Raw genomic sequence first — 17,750 nt, 5'->3', positions numbered from 1 at the left:
TCTTATATTCTGTTTTTAGGTTGACTTTGTAACATCCGCCTTGGGACTACAGATGAAAAATAGCCTCTTGGCTAACTCTGGCGCATTTACAGGACTGCTTTATTAATGTGCACTGTGCCTAACCAAATAAACCAATAAATAAAATCGAAAATAATGACTCAAGTGTTGAATATGAGTCACTCAAACAAACTGCACTGTGCGCGGGGGCGTGGAGCCAACTGTAGCATGCAGGCAGCAACACTCCGCTCTGCCAGCACCGGGCTCCTCCACTGGGAGGGGAGGATCCACGGAGCTGCAGCTCGTGATCCCCCCTTCGGTGTTGTCGTCTGTTTCCGTGGAGGTGTAGTAGTCATGACAGACTCAAAACGCCGACCAGCACCCACCAACACCGCCACCGCCTTCTCCCGGTCGACTCAGGCGCATTGCCGTGCTTCCCCCGTTTTCTCCGGCGCCGCTTTTGGACCCTGAGTGTCCCCGCAGTTGACCGGCGACTGCAGCAAGCAAGTAGTTAGTGCGCCCCGGTTTGCAGTGTGCTCGCTGTACCCAGAGAGCTCAGGGAAATGTTATCTGGGTCGACTGGAGACAACGCTGTCTGGGCCGACGTTCGCTTTGCTGCTTGAGGGAACCCAAAGTGGCCGCAATGGAGACTTCGGGGGGGCGATGAGGCGCTTACATACTTGGGGAAAACTGAGGAAAGAGACGGGTGTTGTGACCTGGAGCATCTGCCCCCCACTGCTGGAGGATGAGGTGAGGCACATTTTTATTTTATTTTTACATGAATGTTTTAACACATTTTGGGATTTATTGGTTGGTTAGATTACATGATGTTTAATAAATGACCCACTGATGAGGTTTTTCTCCCCCCTTCAGAAACCACGACAGCCTACGTATTCAAACTGCAGAGGGTTTAAATAGCATTATTTCATTATATAATTAGCACTTCAGCTGTGTGAAGACTTAGAAGTTGTGAGTCCATGCCCCGTGTCTTCACCAGATGGCAATGACACCGACGCTGCATTCTTCTTCATATTTTATGTGTTTTTGAAAGTCTACCTGAGTCAAAGTCTACAGAAGTATAAGCAAAAATGTATTTAGTAAAAGTAGGCCTACTTTAGTAACTATACTGTATTCAGTTTAGTGTTGTTGTTCCCTGTAGGGGTGGGACCCCTCTGAAGGTCTCCAGATTAATCTACGGGGCCCCTGAGATGAGTATTGCAGCAGCAAAGAAGAAAAAACAAAGTTCTGCTGCGTACAATTGCATTCATTCTTTGGGCTTTGAACTGAATCTTAGCCTTTTGGTGAAATATTAGATAGCTGTAGCCATTTTAGCCATGAACAGCTATTGAAATTGAACCACGTACCACTCAACCCCTCGTTAACATCTTGAATGTGACAAGGGGCCCCAAACCAGAGATCTCATCTTTTGTAAAGTGCCGCAAGCTAAAAAACAAGTTGAAGCATTAAGTAACATAAAATGTATTTACTCAAGCGAATTATACTCAAAACAGTGCTGGGGTAGATGTACTTTTGAAAGTGTAAGGAACTTCAGTCAAACCACACATCCACTATCCACTAACTCTACCAGGCTCATCACAACCTCGGAGCTCAGGCGCAAACTTATATAGGGCAGCATATTTAACTTGGGGGGGGGGGGTTGAGAGAGACTTCTAACTTCCCTCTGCACTGTTCTCAAGGGAAACCTCTATTTATGGGGCTGCTGCTGCTGCTGCTTCTAGTGGCACTTTTCTGCCCTGTAATCATGCTTTACCCCACTAGATCACCTCCATATGCTTTGTTCACAATCTGCTGCACCCACAAGAGAGCCAGAGAGCAAAACGGATAGACACAGTTAAGAGTACAGATATAAGTTCCAGTTGAGAGATAGACATAAATAATGCCATGGAAGAAGAAAGAAGTTCATGGTTATGATTATAGTGTTTGACAGTTGCGTCTTTGTGATGCCCCCCCCACACACACACTCCCCTCTTCCAGCCATCTGTCTGCGTCAAGGCCAGCTTTTGTGTTCACTCGCTAAACGGAACAGAGGATCCTGTCGTGATCAGACCGCGGCATTATGCCGGATGCCACGTGGAATCTCTGAGATCACCGCGTCTGCCAGGATAAGTGGGGCCACTTGGTAATAGTGGATCACAGACGATGCAGTGTATTCATGGCATGCGGGTTGTGTGGAGTCACTCCATGGCTTAAAAAGTGTGTGTGTGTGTGTGTGTGTGTGTGTGTGTGTTAGCAGGTTGTCATGTACTTTGTGCATCAAATACCCTTATACTGAAGTAGCAATTCAGTATCAAAATGAGGGCACTGTTTCAGGACTATTGTTGAGACCTTTTCAAGGTTAATTTATTGTCATTCTACAAAACAGGGTTGCATAACAAAATGCAGTTGAAGTCCCTTTATGCCACATGAGGAAAAGTCTTTTTTGTGGAGGATGAGTTGAGGCGTCTCCTTGAGCCCGAGGACAGAAGCTGGTCTGAAGTCTGGTGGTGCAGCAGCAGATCTTCCCTGTATCGCTTGCCAGACGGCAGCAGGGTGAGCAGGTTGTTGCAGGGGCTGTTTGGTCCACCCTTGATGTGACAGGGGTATTCAACAGTTTCTCAAACTGAAGATGACTCCCGAAAAAGTAGCGTTGCTGTCAGTGCTTCACGCTGTCATCTTCCAGTGGTGAGGTCATTTCCAGTGACCAGTGATCCTGTGTTTAAACTTGATTGATATATTTATTACAGTGAACAGCATGTCAGTTTTAATTTAGTAAAATAGGAAAGAAAACAAGAACACACCAGCTATCGATTTGACGACATTTTAGCCTCTGGGGACATCGACCAATATTTCAGGGATTCTTTCTTCTTCCGTGTGTTCCGTGTGTACGTGAATTGTTAGCAGTTCGATTAGCAACTTGAGAGAAACATAATTGCTTTTTGTAGGCTATTGGTGTTTTACGTCCAGATGACATTTTGGCCAATCTCTATAAACAGTTATCGACATATGATTGCAGAGAAATAAATTAAAAAAAGCTAATGAAAAGCTACATCTTTGTCAGATGATAGCCAATGGTTGACGAGGTCCTCCACCTCCCTTGCTCTCCACACAGACTGTTTACCTGCATTCAACCAAAGGTGATCGCTCTACAAACGCAGACCAAGAAGCTTCCTGTCATTGAGCCATATTGCCCAATGATTGGTAGTATTTTACAGTATTTTTGCATAAATGACATGAGAAATGTCTTGATTTGTCAGATATTTAAAATGACTCTACTTCTCACTTGGTTTATTACCTTAGTAAACATTGTAAACACGAGTTTATGGTCTCAGTCTTCTTCAATACAGCATGATGTTTATTTAGTAAATGATGGTCCCATTTAGAGTCAAATAGACTATAAAGCAGAGTATACTTTAGGGCGTGGCTACCTTAGTGATTGACAGGTCGCTACCACGGCGTTGTCCGGTCTGAGAGTTGTCTTTAACCCTTCCACAGTTTTTTTTCAATGCCTAAAAGTTAATTACTGAAATGCCTGAAAACGTCTTATTCAGTGTTCAGGTTGTACATGGCTCCAGATTAGCTTTGCAAATGTTTTATGACGGAGCAAATGCATTGAGCACATTTGTTAGACCTCAGGGATACGCACAATGCTTTTCTGATGAGTAATATTGAATGTAAACACAACTTTTGTTTGTTTATAAGAAGTCTCCACGGGGCACCTTTAATTCACAGGATTAGCCCAATACAGACATTCCCATTTGGCTTCCTTATCTCCCTATTTGTATCTTTGCAAGACGGCACTCCGTATAAGCCGGCACGCTGCTGCTGCTACTGATAACATTGCGTTATAACTGTAGTACCCAGCATCCACATGTAGGATCTAGTTTCTCCGGGCTTCAGGTGGGACTCCGTTATCTGTCTCCAGCGCCCCTCTGTGCTGCAGAGAGTGATGAGGCCAGAGCCTTAACGGCAAACTTTAACTCTGCACACGCTGTATTTACATTTTAATGAATCCGTTCCACGTGAGTTGGCTGACTGAAGCGCAGCAGAAAGCAGGGACTGGTTTGAAAAACTCTTGTTTGGTGGTGCGTTTGAGGCGCTCAACGAGTGGAGGGAAACAGGAACTGCCTGCCTTCTCGTCTCTGTTGCTGGGCATTAAAAAGTATGAAATGCTCTGCAGAGAAACCTCGCCACATTGAAAGCCCTTCTAAAGTAGTACAATATTTAAGCGGCTGGCTAGACTTGACTTGGAAGTTTCTAGTTTTTATGGCTATGTAGGTAAAGCCCTAATTAGGTGGTGCCGTCTGCCTCCTTCTGTCCTCTATTTTGTTAAGACAACAGCGTTTGGTCGACCTAGCTAAATAGCTACAAGCTAATAGAAAATAAATCCTCATTAACATTTGCCCTCACACAAGTATTGAACCTAGAAGGCAACCTCTGGTTCTGAAAAGTGAAGTCAATGAGGTGAATGAATTAAGTGCCTTAAACCTGCATTATTTCTAATGTCCAGCAGGGGACGACTCCTCTGGTTGCAGAAAGAAGTCTGATTGTTTGGAAGTCTATGAGACTTGATTTATTTAGTAAACATTGTAAACATGAGTTTATGGTCTCAATCTCTAGTTACAAGTCTTCTTCAATACAGCATGATGTTCATTTAGTTTAGCTTTATGGTCTATTTAGAGTAAAATAGACCATAAAGCAGGGTATTCTTTAGGGCGTGGCTACCTTAAGAATGACAGATCTCTGCCACGGCGTCACGCCTCTGCAGTCCAAATATGGTCACTTCTGTTTACTGGTTGCACAAAACCAAGATGGCGACGGCCGAAATTCCAAACTCAAGGCTTCAAAGCGGCTGTCCACAAACCAATGGGCGACGTCCCGGCGACTACATCCACTTCTTGTCTATGATTGAACCACGTGTTTGTGTGAGCTTACCTGGACATTCTTGTGTGTGTATTCTGTCCCCAGGAGAACGTGTCTCTGGCAGACATCCTGTCCCTGCGGGACAGCTGTCTGTCTGAGGAGGAGGTGTGGGCAGTGTGTGCAGAGTGCGTCCTGGCGCTGCAGAGCATCCGACCCTCCCACCTCTTCCACACCTTGTGCATCACACCAGACACGCTGGCCTTCAACGCCCACGGGAATGTGTGCTTCATGGAGCAGCTCAGCGGTGAGTCGTCAGCACGGACACGCTGTCATTTATGTGTTTGTGCAAAAATGAAACCACTTTCCAGACATTGTATACCCTTTGATTTGCACCTTTTTTTTTGCATGATATATCCTTATCATATTCTGGGTATGACTTCTGTCATGCTACTGATCAAGCTGACTGGTGACGTGTTTTTTTTTCAATATTATTTGTATTTTCGTGGCACAGATATCTCCTCATGCCGGAACATTTAGAAACCAGAAGACAGAACAGAGTAGATCAGAACTGCATTGCAGGGTTTTAATGCGAAGTTGGCCCCTAACTGCAGCTTCAGCTCTGTTTAGCCCAGAGAGGAGGCCTCTTTTCTTTTCTTTTTTCTCTCTTCAGCGATCTGATGCCCTGATCTGTATCACTTTGAAGGAGCAAATTCCTGCTTGAAAATACATCAGTGTCTCACTGGATCTCTGGGGGCTTTGCTGAGGTCCGCTCTGATTTGCGCAGACAACGTAGTTCTCCTTCACAGGGCTGTGAGGCCCCGCGACATCCAATGAATTATAATCCCTCCTCTCTCTTCTCCTCTCTCCTCTTCTCTCCATTTATCTCCATTTATCCTTCCTATCTCCACGTTTCCCCTCTCATTCGCTCTGTGTCTCATCACCAACACCAGCACTGTGGCACACACACTTATTCCATGCCCCGATGGCAAATAATAATTGATGAGCATTGATCAAATCAACAGTGTCAGAGTTGCCAGGGGGATCGTTGTTGCGGTAACGCCTTGGTTAGCCTATCAGCAGGCAACCTGCGCTCACATACACTTCCCTTTAAAATGTTGCATCCACACAAATCTCCATTAGTGATAGAGACACTTTGGAGAGTTACTTCGGTGACTCTGTCGGCTAAAACCCTTCGCAGCTTCATTTGTGTTCGTGCTTTATCGGATCGGGCCGTGAGTCATCCTGTGAATAGAAAGAGAAACCACATGCAGTGCCCACAGTACACGGTGCATCTCTATATCATTAATCAAAACTCTACGTTCTCCGCCTTCCGTGCCCAGCACAGTTTTCCCCGTTAATTTCGTTTTATTGAGTTCTTTGTGCATCAGTCATGACATTTCAAGCCAACGCGCGCGGCCCCGTGTTCGTGCGCAAACAGGCACAATAGAGTGACCTTGAGGGACTGTGGTGATGAATCTCAGTGAGTGGGGCCGTTGCCACAACGACTCATCAATAGGGTTCATTTCAGCTAATTAAAACTGCATTCATAGCAGCAAAGTAACAAAATGTCCTCCGATGATTTTCACACAATGATGACCGAGACAAACTGCGGAGGTTTAGCATCGCGAGCAGCTCCACTTTTTTTTGAATGAACGGCCTCTGTGCCGTGTGGGTAATGTGATCAGCCCATTTGGGAAAGTGTGTTGAATCAGGAATAGTGCTCAGCTCATGCTACCTGTTGTGCTAGTAGGCAAACATGACTCACAGAGCTCTCTCCATCACCCCGGAGGCAACTGACTCACTGATAACGGCTGTCCTTTTCTTCTTCTTTGCTTATTCACTGCTCATTTCACCGTGTCACAGTTCTTCCTCACTACATGCTGAAGTATCTTGTCCTCCTTTTCTACTCCTGCCTGTCCTTTTCTCCTTCTTGTTTGATTGAACCTTTGGAGATGGAAAGAACATGGACGGGGGAGAGGTTATGGATAAGGAGGGGAAAGGAAAGGAAAGAAAACAAAAGTTGTGAGGAAAGGAAAGAGGTGAGAAGAGGATAGGAAAGAGGAGAGTAGGAGAAAGGGAAGGACAAAGGAAAGAAAATGAATGGAAGGAAGGTGCCAAGGTGGTGGCGAGAGGAAAGGAAAAGTAGGGACAGCTAGTGAAAGGAAATGAAAAAGGGGAGAGGAAAAGAAGAGAGGAATGAAAGAGGAGAGGAGAGCAATAGGCAGGGATGGATAGGAGAGTAAAGGAAAAAAGGAAAGAGAAAAAGGAGGAGATGAAATGAAAAGGCAAAGTAGGGGAGGAAGTTAAAGATGAGGAGAGAATAAAGGAAATGAAAAAGGGGAGGATGCAATAGTAAAGGAAAGAAAATAGGTGAGAGAGCAAGAAGGGAAAGAAAAGAAAGAGAAGGAGAGAGGAAATAAAACAAGCAAGTAAGGAAAAGAGGAGAGTGGAGGGAAGAAAGGAGGCGAGGAGAGGAATTGTAAGGATTGGAGAGGAAAGAAACAGACGCAGAGATGAGAAGAAAAAGGCTCCGGAGGAGAGGAGAAAAGGAGATCGGCCTCACAACACCTGGGAGGTGTTGTGAGGCCATCATCCCTCCAGCAGACAAACCCAGATCTGTCATGACCCACTTTACTCCCCTTCCTCCTCTCCTTCTCTTCCTCTAACTCTGTCTCTCTCTCTCCCTCTGTCTCCACGTGCCTCTCTTCCTCTCTCGTCCTATAAGTCCAGCCGATGGGGTGCATGTCAGCGGTGGTGTTTTCGTGCGTCTGTGTGTCCTTCCTGTAGCCGGTCTGAGCAGTGGCCTATTTGAGGAGGAGGAGGAGGAGGCCGCTCCGTCTTCTGATCGGCGGATCTTGTTCGCCGGGGATTATCTCTGACGTGTGAATTAGGCAAATGAGGGGGAAACGGCAGCACCAGCTCACTGGACTGTTGTGGTTCAGCGCATCCCTCTGATTTGCATCTCATTGCGGTGGAGGCTTAGCGAGAACGGGTCACGGTACAGAACCGACATGGCTACGCATCAAATGGCCAGCGCACTGCTCGTTCCCTTTCGATGACATGCTGCATGCTGTTCTGTCGTCTTTAATGGTGCTGATTAATTGCCATGTTTTGATCCCTGCAGATGATCCAGAAGGCTGCTTTGTCCCTCCTGAATTCGACAACACGGGCAGCACGTTCGAGGTGAGAGAGGCCAGATCTGCTCATAGATTTGAACCTGGTGCACACATTCACCCCTGGGACAGTATGCACCACGCAGTCACAGGCACTGTGGCGATGTTTGCTGAGAGAGAAATTCCCCACATACGCCAGCGAACATTCAGCTACGAGCTCACCTCTGTCTGGTAATGTGGAATAAGGTGGAAGCAGCACTCAATCATGCACGGTTTGCCACCTAAAACAGTACTTCTTCCACCTCTGATTTTAGATCAGGTCTAATTATTACTCTCTCTCTCTCTCTGTAATTAATGCGTGTCAGGTTTGTAAAGTTCTATTTACATGGGGGAATATTAATTACAAAAGAATTGACCTACTGTAGTTGTGCACACACAACTTTTCAACCTCAGCAGATGTGCTGAACTGCTTCAAGTGTTACATTTAGAGGTTATAAGAGATATCAACGTATCTGAACATACCAACGTTAGGCCACAATACAATAATAACACCTCAGTTGAAATAAACAGAATTATTCTCTAGTAGTCACTCATTTGGGGTGACCGTGGCTCACTGGGTTAAGAGGGTTGTCTGGGAACTGGAAGGTCAATGGTTCAATCCTTGACTGGGACGACATATGTAGACGTGTACCTGAGCAATACACTGAACCACAGGCGCCTGTCATTGGCAGCCCACTGCTCCCTATACAGGGATGGGTCAAATGCAAAGACAAATTTCCCCCTTAAAGGGATCAATATAGTATAAAAAATTAAATTGTATCTTGTGAGACACGAGAAGGACCTTGTTGTAACTTTTCTGAGTGAGGTACTGAAACCTGAATTCCTCTAGTGGATCTGTGTATTGACATACATCATGATGAGTCAGAATATACCTGCAGCTCTATGTATGAGTGTGCCTGTGTAGTACAATGTATATAAATTGTCTCTGCTGCTGCAATTCTCTCACTGGGTCCTTTTTTTGTCTCCGCGCCGGTGACGTCCGTCTGTCCTATTCTAGTGATATCTCAGGGACGACCTGAGGGAATATATCTTTAAATTGAACACAAAACACATGTCTCAACAAATGATATGATAATTATGACAATTTCACACAAATGTCTAAGAGGATAAAATGATGAAGGGATGACATTTTGGACAGAAATGGATGTAAACGGCAACATGACTGGTTGGTGGAGGCATGTAACTGCGAGGCGATGACATATACTCGTAGGATAAGTTCGCATCCTTCATCGAGGACTATAATTCAAAGATATAATGTATGCTCCTTCAGTATTCCAGAGTGGACCTCGGTCACCTTTACATTCATCTCTAGATACTTTGCGATACATCTGTGTCTGCTGGATGAAAGGAGCAGTCTTGAAATGAGTCTTTTTGCTGCCTCTGATGCGACGGCATTCTGTGCAGCATCAGTAAGCGGTGTCACTGTTCTCACCATAACAGGAATAAATTCACAGCTGACTTATGTAACAACATTTTAAAAATAAATTGTGCATTCTAATTTGGCTGTCTGTCGAAACACAGAAACATGTCTCCTCTTCTTTCACACGTTTTTTTCTCAAATGTGTTTTTCTGAAGGGAGATATTACTCACGGCCAAAGCAACGATGTAAGCAAAACAGGAGCTCAGGCCTTCGGCTGAGTATTCGCGCTTCTATTTTTGGTGACCCACACTGGGATCCGCCTTGCACATGTGTTTACCACATAAGTACGGGTGCAGTCCGCTTCAATTGTTGGGAGTGACAGCAGCGTCTGCGACGTGAACTCAGAAGCACCTGGTTGAAATCCGCTGCCGCCTTAGAGCTGACCATAATGTCCACTGTCAGTGTAGCAAAGCAAAACCAAAGCTCTGTCCCGAGTATGGACAAACACATGACCATTACCACCCAACATGGCAACAAGATCCTGTATTTTCTCAACGTTTTCTATAGTCATTCACAGACTGATCTCTGTACTTACTGTAAGATCACAGCTGCAGCTGCTTCCTGATGATGATGATGATGATCATGGTGTTTTCTCCTCCTTTTATACCCGGCTGCAGGGCCATGTTTATTCTTTGGGCTCTACGCTCTCTGCAGCACTGAACTTTGTCATCGAGCCGGAGCTGGAAGCCGAGCTGGGGGAAGAAATCCAGAAGCTGCTGGAGCAGATGCAGGAGGAGAAGCCCGAGCACAGGCCTCTCCTGCAGGTACTGGCACCCTGCTGACTCTTCTGAACTGCCAGAATGATTCATAGAAAGGTGTGAAAAGGGTTGGATCATCAGAGATCTCACTCCAGCAGAAGTGTTGTCATGGTATACAGTTAAGAAAAAGAAGTACAGTGTCTGAAATAAAGTTATTGTGAGTGTGTAGTTAAGCTTTAAATTCGATTAATTGTCAAGTGGGATTGCATGAAAACAACAGATCTCCACCAGGTGTCTCCCTCTCCCCTCCCAAACAAAGAACAGTTGAATCACAGTCAGTTGTCCCTCTTGGCTCCCTTACAATCAAGATGGAGGCCAAGATAACAACAAACAGGGATTTTTTCATCTGAGTTTAATGGATCATAACATACCGGGTATGGAATTAATCTGCAGATGTTCCAGTTCAGAATGAAACCAATTCTTTCTGTGGATGTCAGTTTTTGAGCCACGACAAAGGCCTTTTGCTACTGAAGCAGTCGTTGCTGCTGAAAAAGAGTGAGAAGTCAGCAGTCAATGACGGTATGAAAGAGTAAAACAAATTATTTAAAAAGTGTAAATCACCGCAACCACGAGAGGTCCTTGAGCATACAGTTAAAAATGTGCGAAAAAAGTATCAGGCAGATTGGTCCAGTAGTATGCGAGATCAGCTGTGGACAGACAGACACACACACACACGACAGAACGCATGAACTCCCCAAAGGTCTGGCAAATATAATGAATTCATTTACGTTTAGAGTCCGATTCAGGACCCAAAGAGATGAATGGTAATGTCCTTACACAACAAGACCATAGAATATATCCCAGTACAGCACGGCATCACAAGTAGAATCACACGTGTGTTTACTGTAATTATGGCTGCAGCATTGATTTATGTCTATTTTTGTCTTATGACTATTAGATGAACTAATTTGCACAGATTTATATTGATATAGATTTAACACCTGTCATCAACAAGTGAGTGCCTCACAAAATGCAAAAGCAAAGAGCACTAGATCGTTACGTGACTTGAAACTATGTGACTTAAAGGGAAATGATGGTTGTGGTTCATAACGTCTGAAATAATTTACCTCAGCAGAGTGGTGCGTTTTGGAAGCGCGTTACAGGTTTCACAGAGTGCTCTCATCTTTTTTTCTTCACACAGAGAGGTAATTAATGAAATGTGTGTAGGAGAATACGTGACAGCTCTTGCACACTGTCACGTATAAGTTGTTGAATAGCAATATTTTCGACAAGCGACCTTCGTCAGGCATTTCGTGTAACGAAATACAAGCCTGGATGTACGGTATATTCATACGCACACGCAGAATCAGCAAAAGACACCCCATACAAGTTAAAGGGGTTTCATTCTGAATGAATTCTTCATGCAGTATGCAGAATGAATAAATTAAGAAAATTGCATTTATATCAAGGAAATATTACCCTGTAACAAATGCAAAAACTGTGAAATAATGCACTGTAACTCACACAATATCTATAGAAAATAATAACTCATAATGGCAATAAATATGTGAATAATCCAGTGGACATCCATAATACAATACAATCATTTTCTTAAAGCAAGACAGATTTGTCTGCATGTAGAACATAATCATTTCTATCGTACAAACCGACATGTGTAATACTCCCACAGGACGTCCTCTGTCTGGCTGAAGCAAGGCTGTCTCATACCTCCCCTGCAGCTGTGTGCCGGAAACTGTCTTCTGTTGGGCGACGGGTGCTCTCCATCGAATCAGTATCAACCTTTCAAGGTCCTTTTTAAAAAAATGTTATCATCTCAACGTACGCGTCACCGCTTGGTCTCCGCTGTGATTTCCCCCGGTGCTAATTGCCGTCTTTGTATCATCCACAGATGGACAAGAAGGCTCCTGGGAGGCAAGATGGCAGCATCCCAAACCCAGATGTCTGCTTAAAAGAACGAGCTCGGTTGATAATGCCAAAGACCTGTGTGCTGGCAGTTCTGTTAAAGCAAATGGTCTGTCCAGGCAGCAGGTATGTTACAGTCGCTGGCTTTAGGGAAACTGCTGCTGTCAAAGAATAGATCATTTAAGGATGCCAGCAGCAGACAGAATTTGTCAAGGGCGCACACCTGTTTGTGATATTTCATTTCCTCTGAAAAATTGTAAAATACATTTTAAAAAAGCACTACAACATGACGCATCTGCCATTCGAAGCCATTCAGGCCACTAGATGTTTGGAATCTTTGGGAATCCCACGATTCGCTTTCCGATTCTTGGTTTCACGAATCGATACTCAATTCGAAAGTCGATTCTCGGATTGCTCTATTTTCAGGCTCTTACTTCACTGTAATGCAATGTGAAACATAAATGGCAGTCAAGCTAACTGGTCACGTTGGCGGTCACTTTCTGACTGGGTTTCGTAAAGTGCTGCAGTGTGAGCTGGTCAACTCGGTCTCGTTTGTTAGCGCTGGAGTGCGATGCTCCACTCCTCCACTAACGGTATCTAGTCTCCGAGTGATGGGGTACCAAGTATCCACAAAATACTTCACTTTTTTGAAGTATTTGTGAAGTATCTGCAAAATTAATGAGTAAGATGAACAACAAGATAACTGTGTGTGTGCTGCACTGTGCTCTTGTGGTGCTCCGCTTTCTTTTCTTCCTTTAAGTTACCTTTATTCAAAGTGTTTTGATAAAGCCTCGAGCATAGGCAAATTGACCAAGGTTCCTTTATCTACGTTCTTTTTTTTTTTTGCAGTATAATCAGGATTATTCCCACAAATACCCAAAACAAATGACTTTATTATACCAACTCAATCTGCAGGTGTGCGGCGGCTGGGATTTCTCTCTCTGGGCGGAGGATATGGACAGCTGTGAAGGAGACTGCATGATCTTGGCTGACGACTTGGACTGCAGGTCCCACAACAGCTCCCCGGTGAGGAGGAGAGCCCAGCAGAGGCCGAACAGGTCGAGGGGGGCTCTAAACCGCTCCTGCTCCGTCCCAGACTCCAACAACCCCCCTTGTCTGTCCCCGCCGACCCACGGAGATATCAGCATACCCGTGTCCGATCTCACGGAGATAGGAGCGGACGAGCACTTGGGCTGCACGTCCATGTGGAGCAGCAGCTTTCAAAGACTCGACCGGGGCCGGTCCTGTGAGTCTTACCCACACAGCAGCACTGAGGATTGTGGGAACCAAATGTCAAGAGGATACGAGGACGCTGCAGAGACGTTGTGCAGCGGGGAAACACAGATCCAAGGGTGCCATGAGTGCGAATCTAAGGACGGCACCCAGGATTCGGCATCTTCCTGCGCTTCCTGTCAGGAGCTGGAAATGGAACAGGACCCGTCTGAGCACCAGAGCTCATTGAACCACAGCCTCTATATTCCCAATAACTACATGACCAAAAGCATGCTGTGCCTCAACGAAGAATCTCAGGATGAGGTTAGACAGCGATTGTTTCTCGTAGTCGTGTCTGGTGCGGTTACGGAGGCCCACTAAAGAGTTGTGCTGTCTGTAAATAGGAGGCGATAGAAACATGAAAAGGTTCTTGTTGTGGGGGTGTTGGTCCGAACTGGATTTTTTTTTAAACATGGTATCTCCTCTAAAGCGAAGCTATGAGAAGTAGCTTGAGGAGAAGCTAAATTAGCGTAGCGCCAGCCCTCAGGTTTCCCCTTAGGTAAACACTGTTAGCTCAGACAGCACTGTTGCCTTGGTTTGCACTGTTAGTGCTGTTAGCGCTCTTAGCTGCTAGCCACTGGCTCAGCTGTCGCCATGTTTAGAGCTGTGTGGAGGCAGTCCCTCGATCATAGATATGCTCTGAATTTGGAAGTTAGCAGCTTTAACATGATGTTTTGTTTACTATTTTTCTACTTTTATTTGTCTACCTATTTCCAAAGTCAGGAATAAACTTTAAGATACTTCACGCCGTCTTAAATAGGTTTGCCATGATGGTTTTCCAGAGGAAAGTGTTAAGTCTCATAGAGTCAGAGTAATCACGTTAACCACAGTAACGGACCAAAACAATCTTCAAAAGGAGATGTAGGTTTGAACCCTCAAAAATAGATTTTAAGGAAGTCGAGTTTGGGATTACTGCAGTTTCTACTTGGGCCGACCTGGGGATCAACTGAAGCTCCTAAGTGTAACATACCCCTCTTTTAAACTCAGACTTGTTCTTTGTTTTCTCTCCAGTGGATCTCTCTGAGAGAGTTACTGACTCGGTGTGGACGGAGGCTGACGGTCAATGAGCTCTGGGCTCTGTGTTACACCTGCCTGTCCTCACTGCAGACCTACATCGACTTTCCAGGTGATTTGAACCACTTTGTTCGTTAAACCTTGGGCTGGCCCGAAGGAGAGTTACAAAATTATGCAAATGATATGTGGCGTTGCTTGAATTTTGTGCCCCGCAATTGTAGCGTGCAGCTGATTTCTCTCTGTATTATTAGCCTATCTGTGCCTGGACACACTGCATGTGGGCTGCGAGGGAGAAGTGCTTTTCCTGAAACCTAAAAACATGGGTATGTTCATATTGTTCCATCTTTTTTTTTGTATTTAGCTGTTTACATGCAAAATAGATCTTGTAAGAAAATGCACTCTTTACCCAAGTATGTATAAGGCAGCAGTGTTTTTTGTTGACTTCAGTTACTGACGCTCTGTGTTCTCTGCAGGATCCCGAGATGCATTTTATCTCGCTCCAGAATATCAAGAGCATGGAATTGTGACTGAGAAGGTTTGTGTGGCTCAATTTATCTTTTAAAACCAACTGTCACCAATCATGTGCTCTGCTTTTAGGTTCTGCCCTCTTCTATTCTCCTCTGTCTTGGCTCAGGTTTGTGTCTATGGGGTCGCTGCTATTCTCTGGGCTGCAACCAAGTTCAGTTTATCACCTCATCAAAAACTGGCCATGCCTCGCAAACTGAAGAGACTGCTGCTGGAGATGGCAAAGAGGACGCCCATTGAGAGACCGACCATCGTCATGGCTAAAAAAGTATTAGTTTTTATTTTGAATCTGTGATTATGGTTTCTACTGTGATGTTTTTTTATGCATAGACATAGAAGAGGTTAGGCCTGTGTGCCGGATCTGAGCCCCTCACAACCCCGGCCCAAGTTTAAGTTCTAGGCTGCGATGAATATTTCTGCCTTGTTTATTCATGGTTTTATTACAAAGCATACAAAAACCTGGTGGAGAACAAACAGGCTGACAGTTTAAACAGAAGCATCTCCTCCCAGTTGTGCCTCACACTCAAACAGTGTTTGAAGTAGAGGTGGGTGGAACTGCTGACATTTATAGAGGGAAGCGGAAGCAGAGGGATATTGACTTTTTTGAAATACTCCACTTACCACAGTTACATTTTACAGTTCTTCCAAGTATAGCACCGGTTGTCTGAGTCCGATTTACTATTACTAGTCGATGCCCATTACAGGACTTCATACATAGATGTCAGCACGTTGACATGCTCACATTGTATGCTACTAAAACTAAGACATTGTACATGCTAGCAAGGCTGTATACCCTTAGTCTCGTGTTAACTGTGCGGAGAATGTCATGTTTATTCATCATTTCCTGTGATTGGGCTTTAGCACCCAGTGAAAGCACATTTCAGAATAAACTGATTTGGATTCTTAATCATTTTTACTTTTCTTTTCATTTCTATTGATTTATTTTCTGCTTTTACATTGGGTTGATTGTGTAATGCTGCCTTATTTTATTTTGCCATTCTGCCTTTTATGTCTTGCCTTTAAAAGCACTTTGAACTGCATTTCATTGAAGGAGAAGTTCTCTGTAAAGAAAGCCTGATTGGATTTCTGCATATCAACGTGCACAATTTCAGAGAGGAGCACCTTTCTACATAGACGCATCCTGTTTGAAAGAAACACACGAGTGATTTAAATATAGAGAATCCAATTTGTAAAAGTACTCTGCCATTTACTCAACAAAGGACTCCTTAAAAAACAACTGATTTATTTATATGCTTCGGTAATTGTGTGAAAGTCGCGGTTCACCTTCAAATGCTTTATTTCAGGGCACAACGTAATTCTGACATTGTTGGTGTGTGTGTGTGTGTGTGTGTGTGTGTGAGATTGTGAGCGGAAGTGTCCCGTACTGAAACTACATTTGTTTTCCTGCGGTTCCAGAGCTGTCGTGACTACTTATCATGTCGAGGGACAAATGCTGAGGCTGTGTGGAACAACCTCATCAGCAGAGTTCACCCGGTAAACGTCCCTATTGTTTTTCCCCACAGATGAATTTTCACCCTTTGTGTTCATTTATTGTATTCAAACCTCAATGCCAAGGGTCAGTCTGTTTCTTCGTGATCATCCTCTTGATGTCCTTCCCGTTTCTTTCTCGTGGTAAAATAGGATCTTTCTGCATTGTAACGAATCCAAGTCTTGTTTTCTTTCAGCCAGCCTCAAAATCCAGCAATGCAGATGACTTGAGTGCAACTGACACTCAACAAAGCTCATGTGATGAAGAGTCTGCACGAAACAGCGGTAGGACATCTTTACTTTGGTATGGATGACCCTCATGCAATGTAGTTTACCTTGAAATGTGCAGTATATCATACACTAAATGTGCCAAACATTAGGAAGACCCTTTGAATCTTGCTGTCAAGAGGCACCGCCAATTTGTTTCTGTCTTTAAAAATGATGAAGAAGATGCAGGATATAAGTGCATGGGTTCAACTGGAATCATGCCAAACCAGCAGCTCTTTCTCTTTTTTAATTTCCACATTCTGTGTAATTCTCACTGCATGAGACAATATCACTGATATTGTATCTGGCGTTGTTGTAACTGTGTGTAGGCTTTGTGCCCTTGGCCACTGAGAGCCGACTGGCTCCTGTGACTGGCCCTGTTCCCCACAGCTATCCAGTCAGCAAGGAACTCCGACTCCCAGAGGCCTTCACTTCCACCGCCACACACTTCACCCCCATCATCCTGACAAATGAGGGGGACTCGGAGGAGGAGAGCCAAGACCGTGGGGCTGCCATTGAAGGGTAGGATGTTCAAGAAAATGACATCTATTATCTCTATTCTAATTTGATTTTGTATTAGTGATGTATCTGTTTTAAAAAGCATTTTCTAGTTAAAATTCATTTACAATGCGATAGTTCGACATTTTGGCTATATGCTTTTGCTTTCTTGTTGAGAGTTAAACGAGAAGACTGTTAGCTTAGCTTAGCACAAAGACTGGAAACAGGAGGAAACAGCTAGCCTGTCTCTGTACAAAGGTTTACAAAAAAAAGCATAAATGTAAAAGAGACAACTTATTTCTTTTCAAGGACATATTTGATGGACTACATCTGAGCCATTTGACTTCCTGCTGGCTCCACACGCTCATGAATAGCGTGAAATAATTTATTATAAAGCTCTACGCTATCTGGCTACTGACAAACTAACTTCTGACAGTGGTATCAGTCTCCTCATAAACCTTAGCAAAAAAAGGGAACAAGCCTGTTTCTTCAAATTTTGAGCAAAATTTACAAGGACTTTTTTTTTTTAAGATTAAAAAAGAAGAAATTAAAAGAAGAGAGAGCAGTAACACTTATACCTTCAGAAAGTACTGCACATCTTTAAAAGGATAAAGC

At 44.2% G+C, this 17,750-nt stretch overlaps 1 protein-coding gene across 5 annotated transcripts in view; it reads left to right on the top strand.

Moving 5' to 3' along the window:
• Window positions 1–253: 253 nt before the first annotated feature.
• Window positions 254–17,750, top strand: part of kndc1 (kinase non-catalytic C-lobe domain containing 1) — a 39,562-nt gene continuing 22,065 nt past the window's right edge. For 2 of the 5 annotated variants that reach the window (XM_031875475.1, XM_031875466.1), the window contains exons 1-14: window positions 254–747; window positions 4,963–5,161; window positions 7,982–8,040; window positions 10,068–10,214; window positions 11,839–11,956; window positions 12,058–12,197; window positions 12,987–13,607; window positions 14,355–14,469; window positions 14,609–14,680; window positions 14,831–14,892; window positions 14,992–15,150; window positions 16,299–16,376; window positions 16,568–16,655; window positions 16,967–17,159. In XM_031875475.1, coding sequence (XP_031731335.1) covers window positions 661–747; window positions 4,963–5,161; window positions 7,982–8,040; window positions 10,068–10,214; window positions 11,839–11,956; window positions 12,058–12,197; window positions 12,987–13,607; window positions 14,355–14,469; window positions 14,609–14,680; window positions 14,831–14,892; window positions 14,992–15,150; window positions 16,299–16,376; window positions 16,568–16,655; window positions 16,967–17,159 — 2,138 coding nt within the window. In that variant the 5' untranslated portion in view covers window positions 254–660. The remainder of the gene's footprint in view (window positions 748–4,962; window positions 5,162–7,981; window positions 8,041–10,067; window positions 10,215–11,838; window positions 11,957–12,057; window positions 12,198–12,986; window positions 13,608–14,354; window positions 14,470–14,608; window positions 14,681–14,830; window positions 14,893–14,991; window positions 15,151–16,298; window positions 16,377–16,567; window positions 16,656–16,966; window positions 17,160–17,750) is intronic. The other 3 variants (XM_031875485.1, XM_031875502.1, XM_031875493.1) reach the window with 2 other exon arrangements.

The sequence above is a fragment of the Anarrhichthys ocellatus genome, unplaced genomic scaffold (genome assembly GCF_004355925.1).
Source record: "Anarrhichthys ocellatus isolate YVR2014 unplaced genomic scaffold, GSC_Weel_1.0 scaffold3, whole genome shotgun sequence".
NCBI classification, from domain to species: Eukaryota; Metazoa; Chordata; class Actinopteri; order Perciformes; family Anarhichadidae; genus Anarrhichthys; species Anarrhichthys ocellatus.
This window is presented reverse-complemented; position numbering and strand designations above follow the sequence as displayed.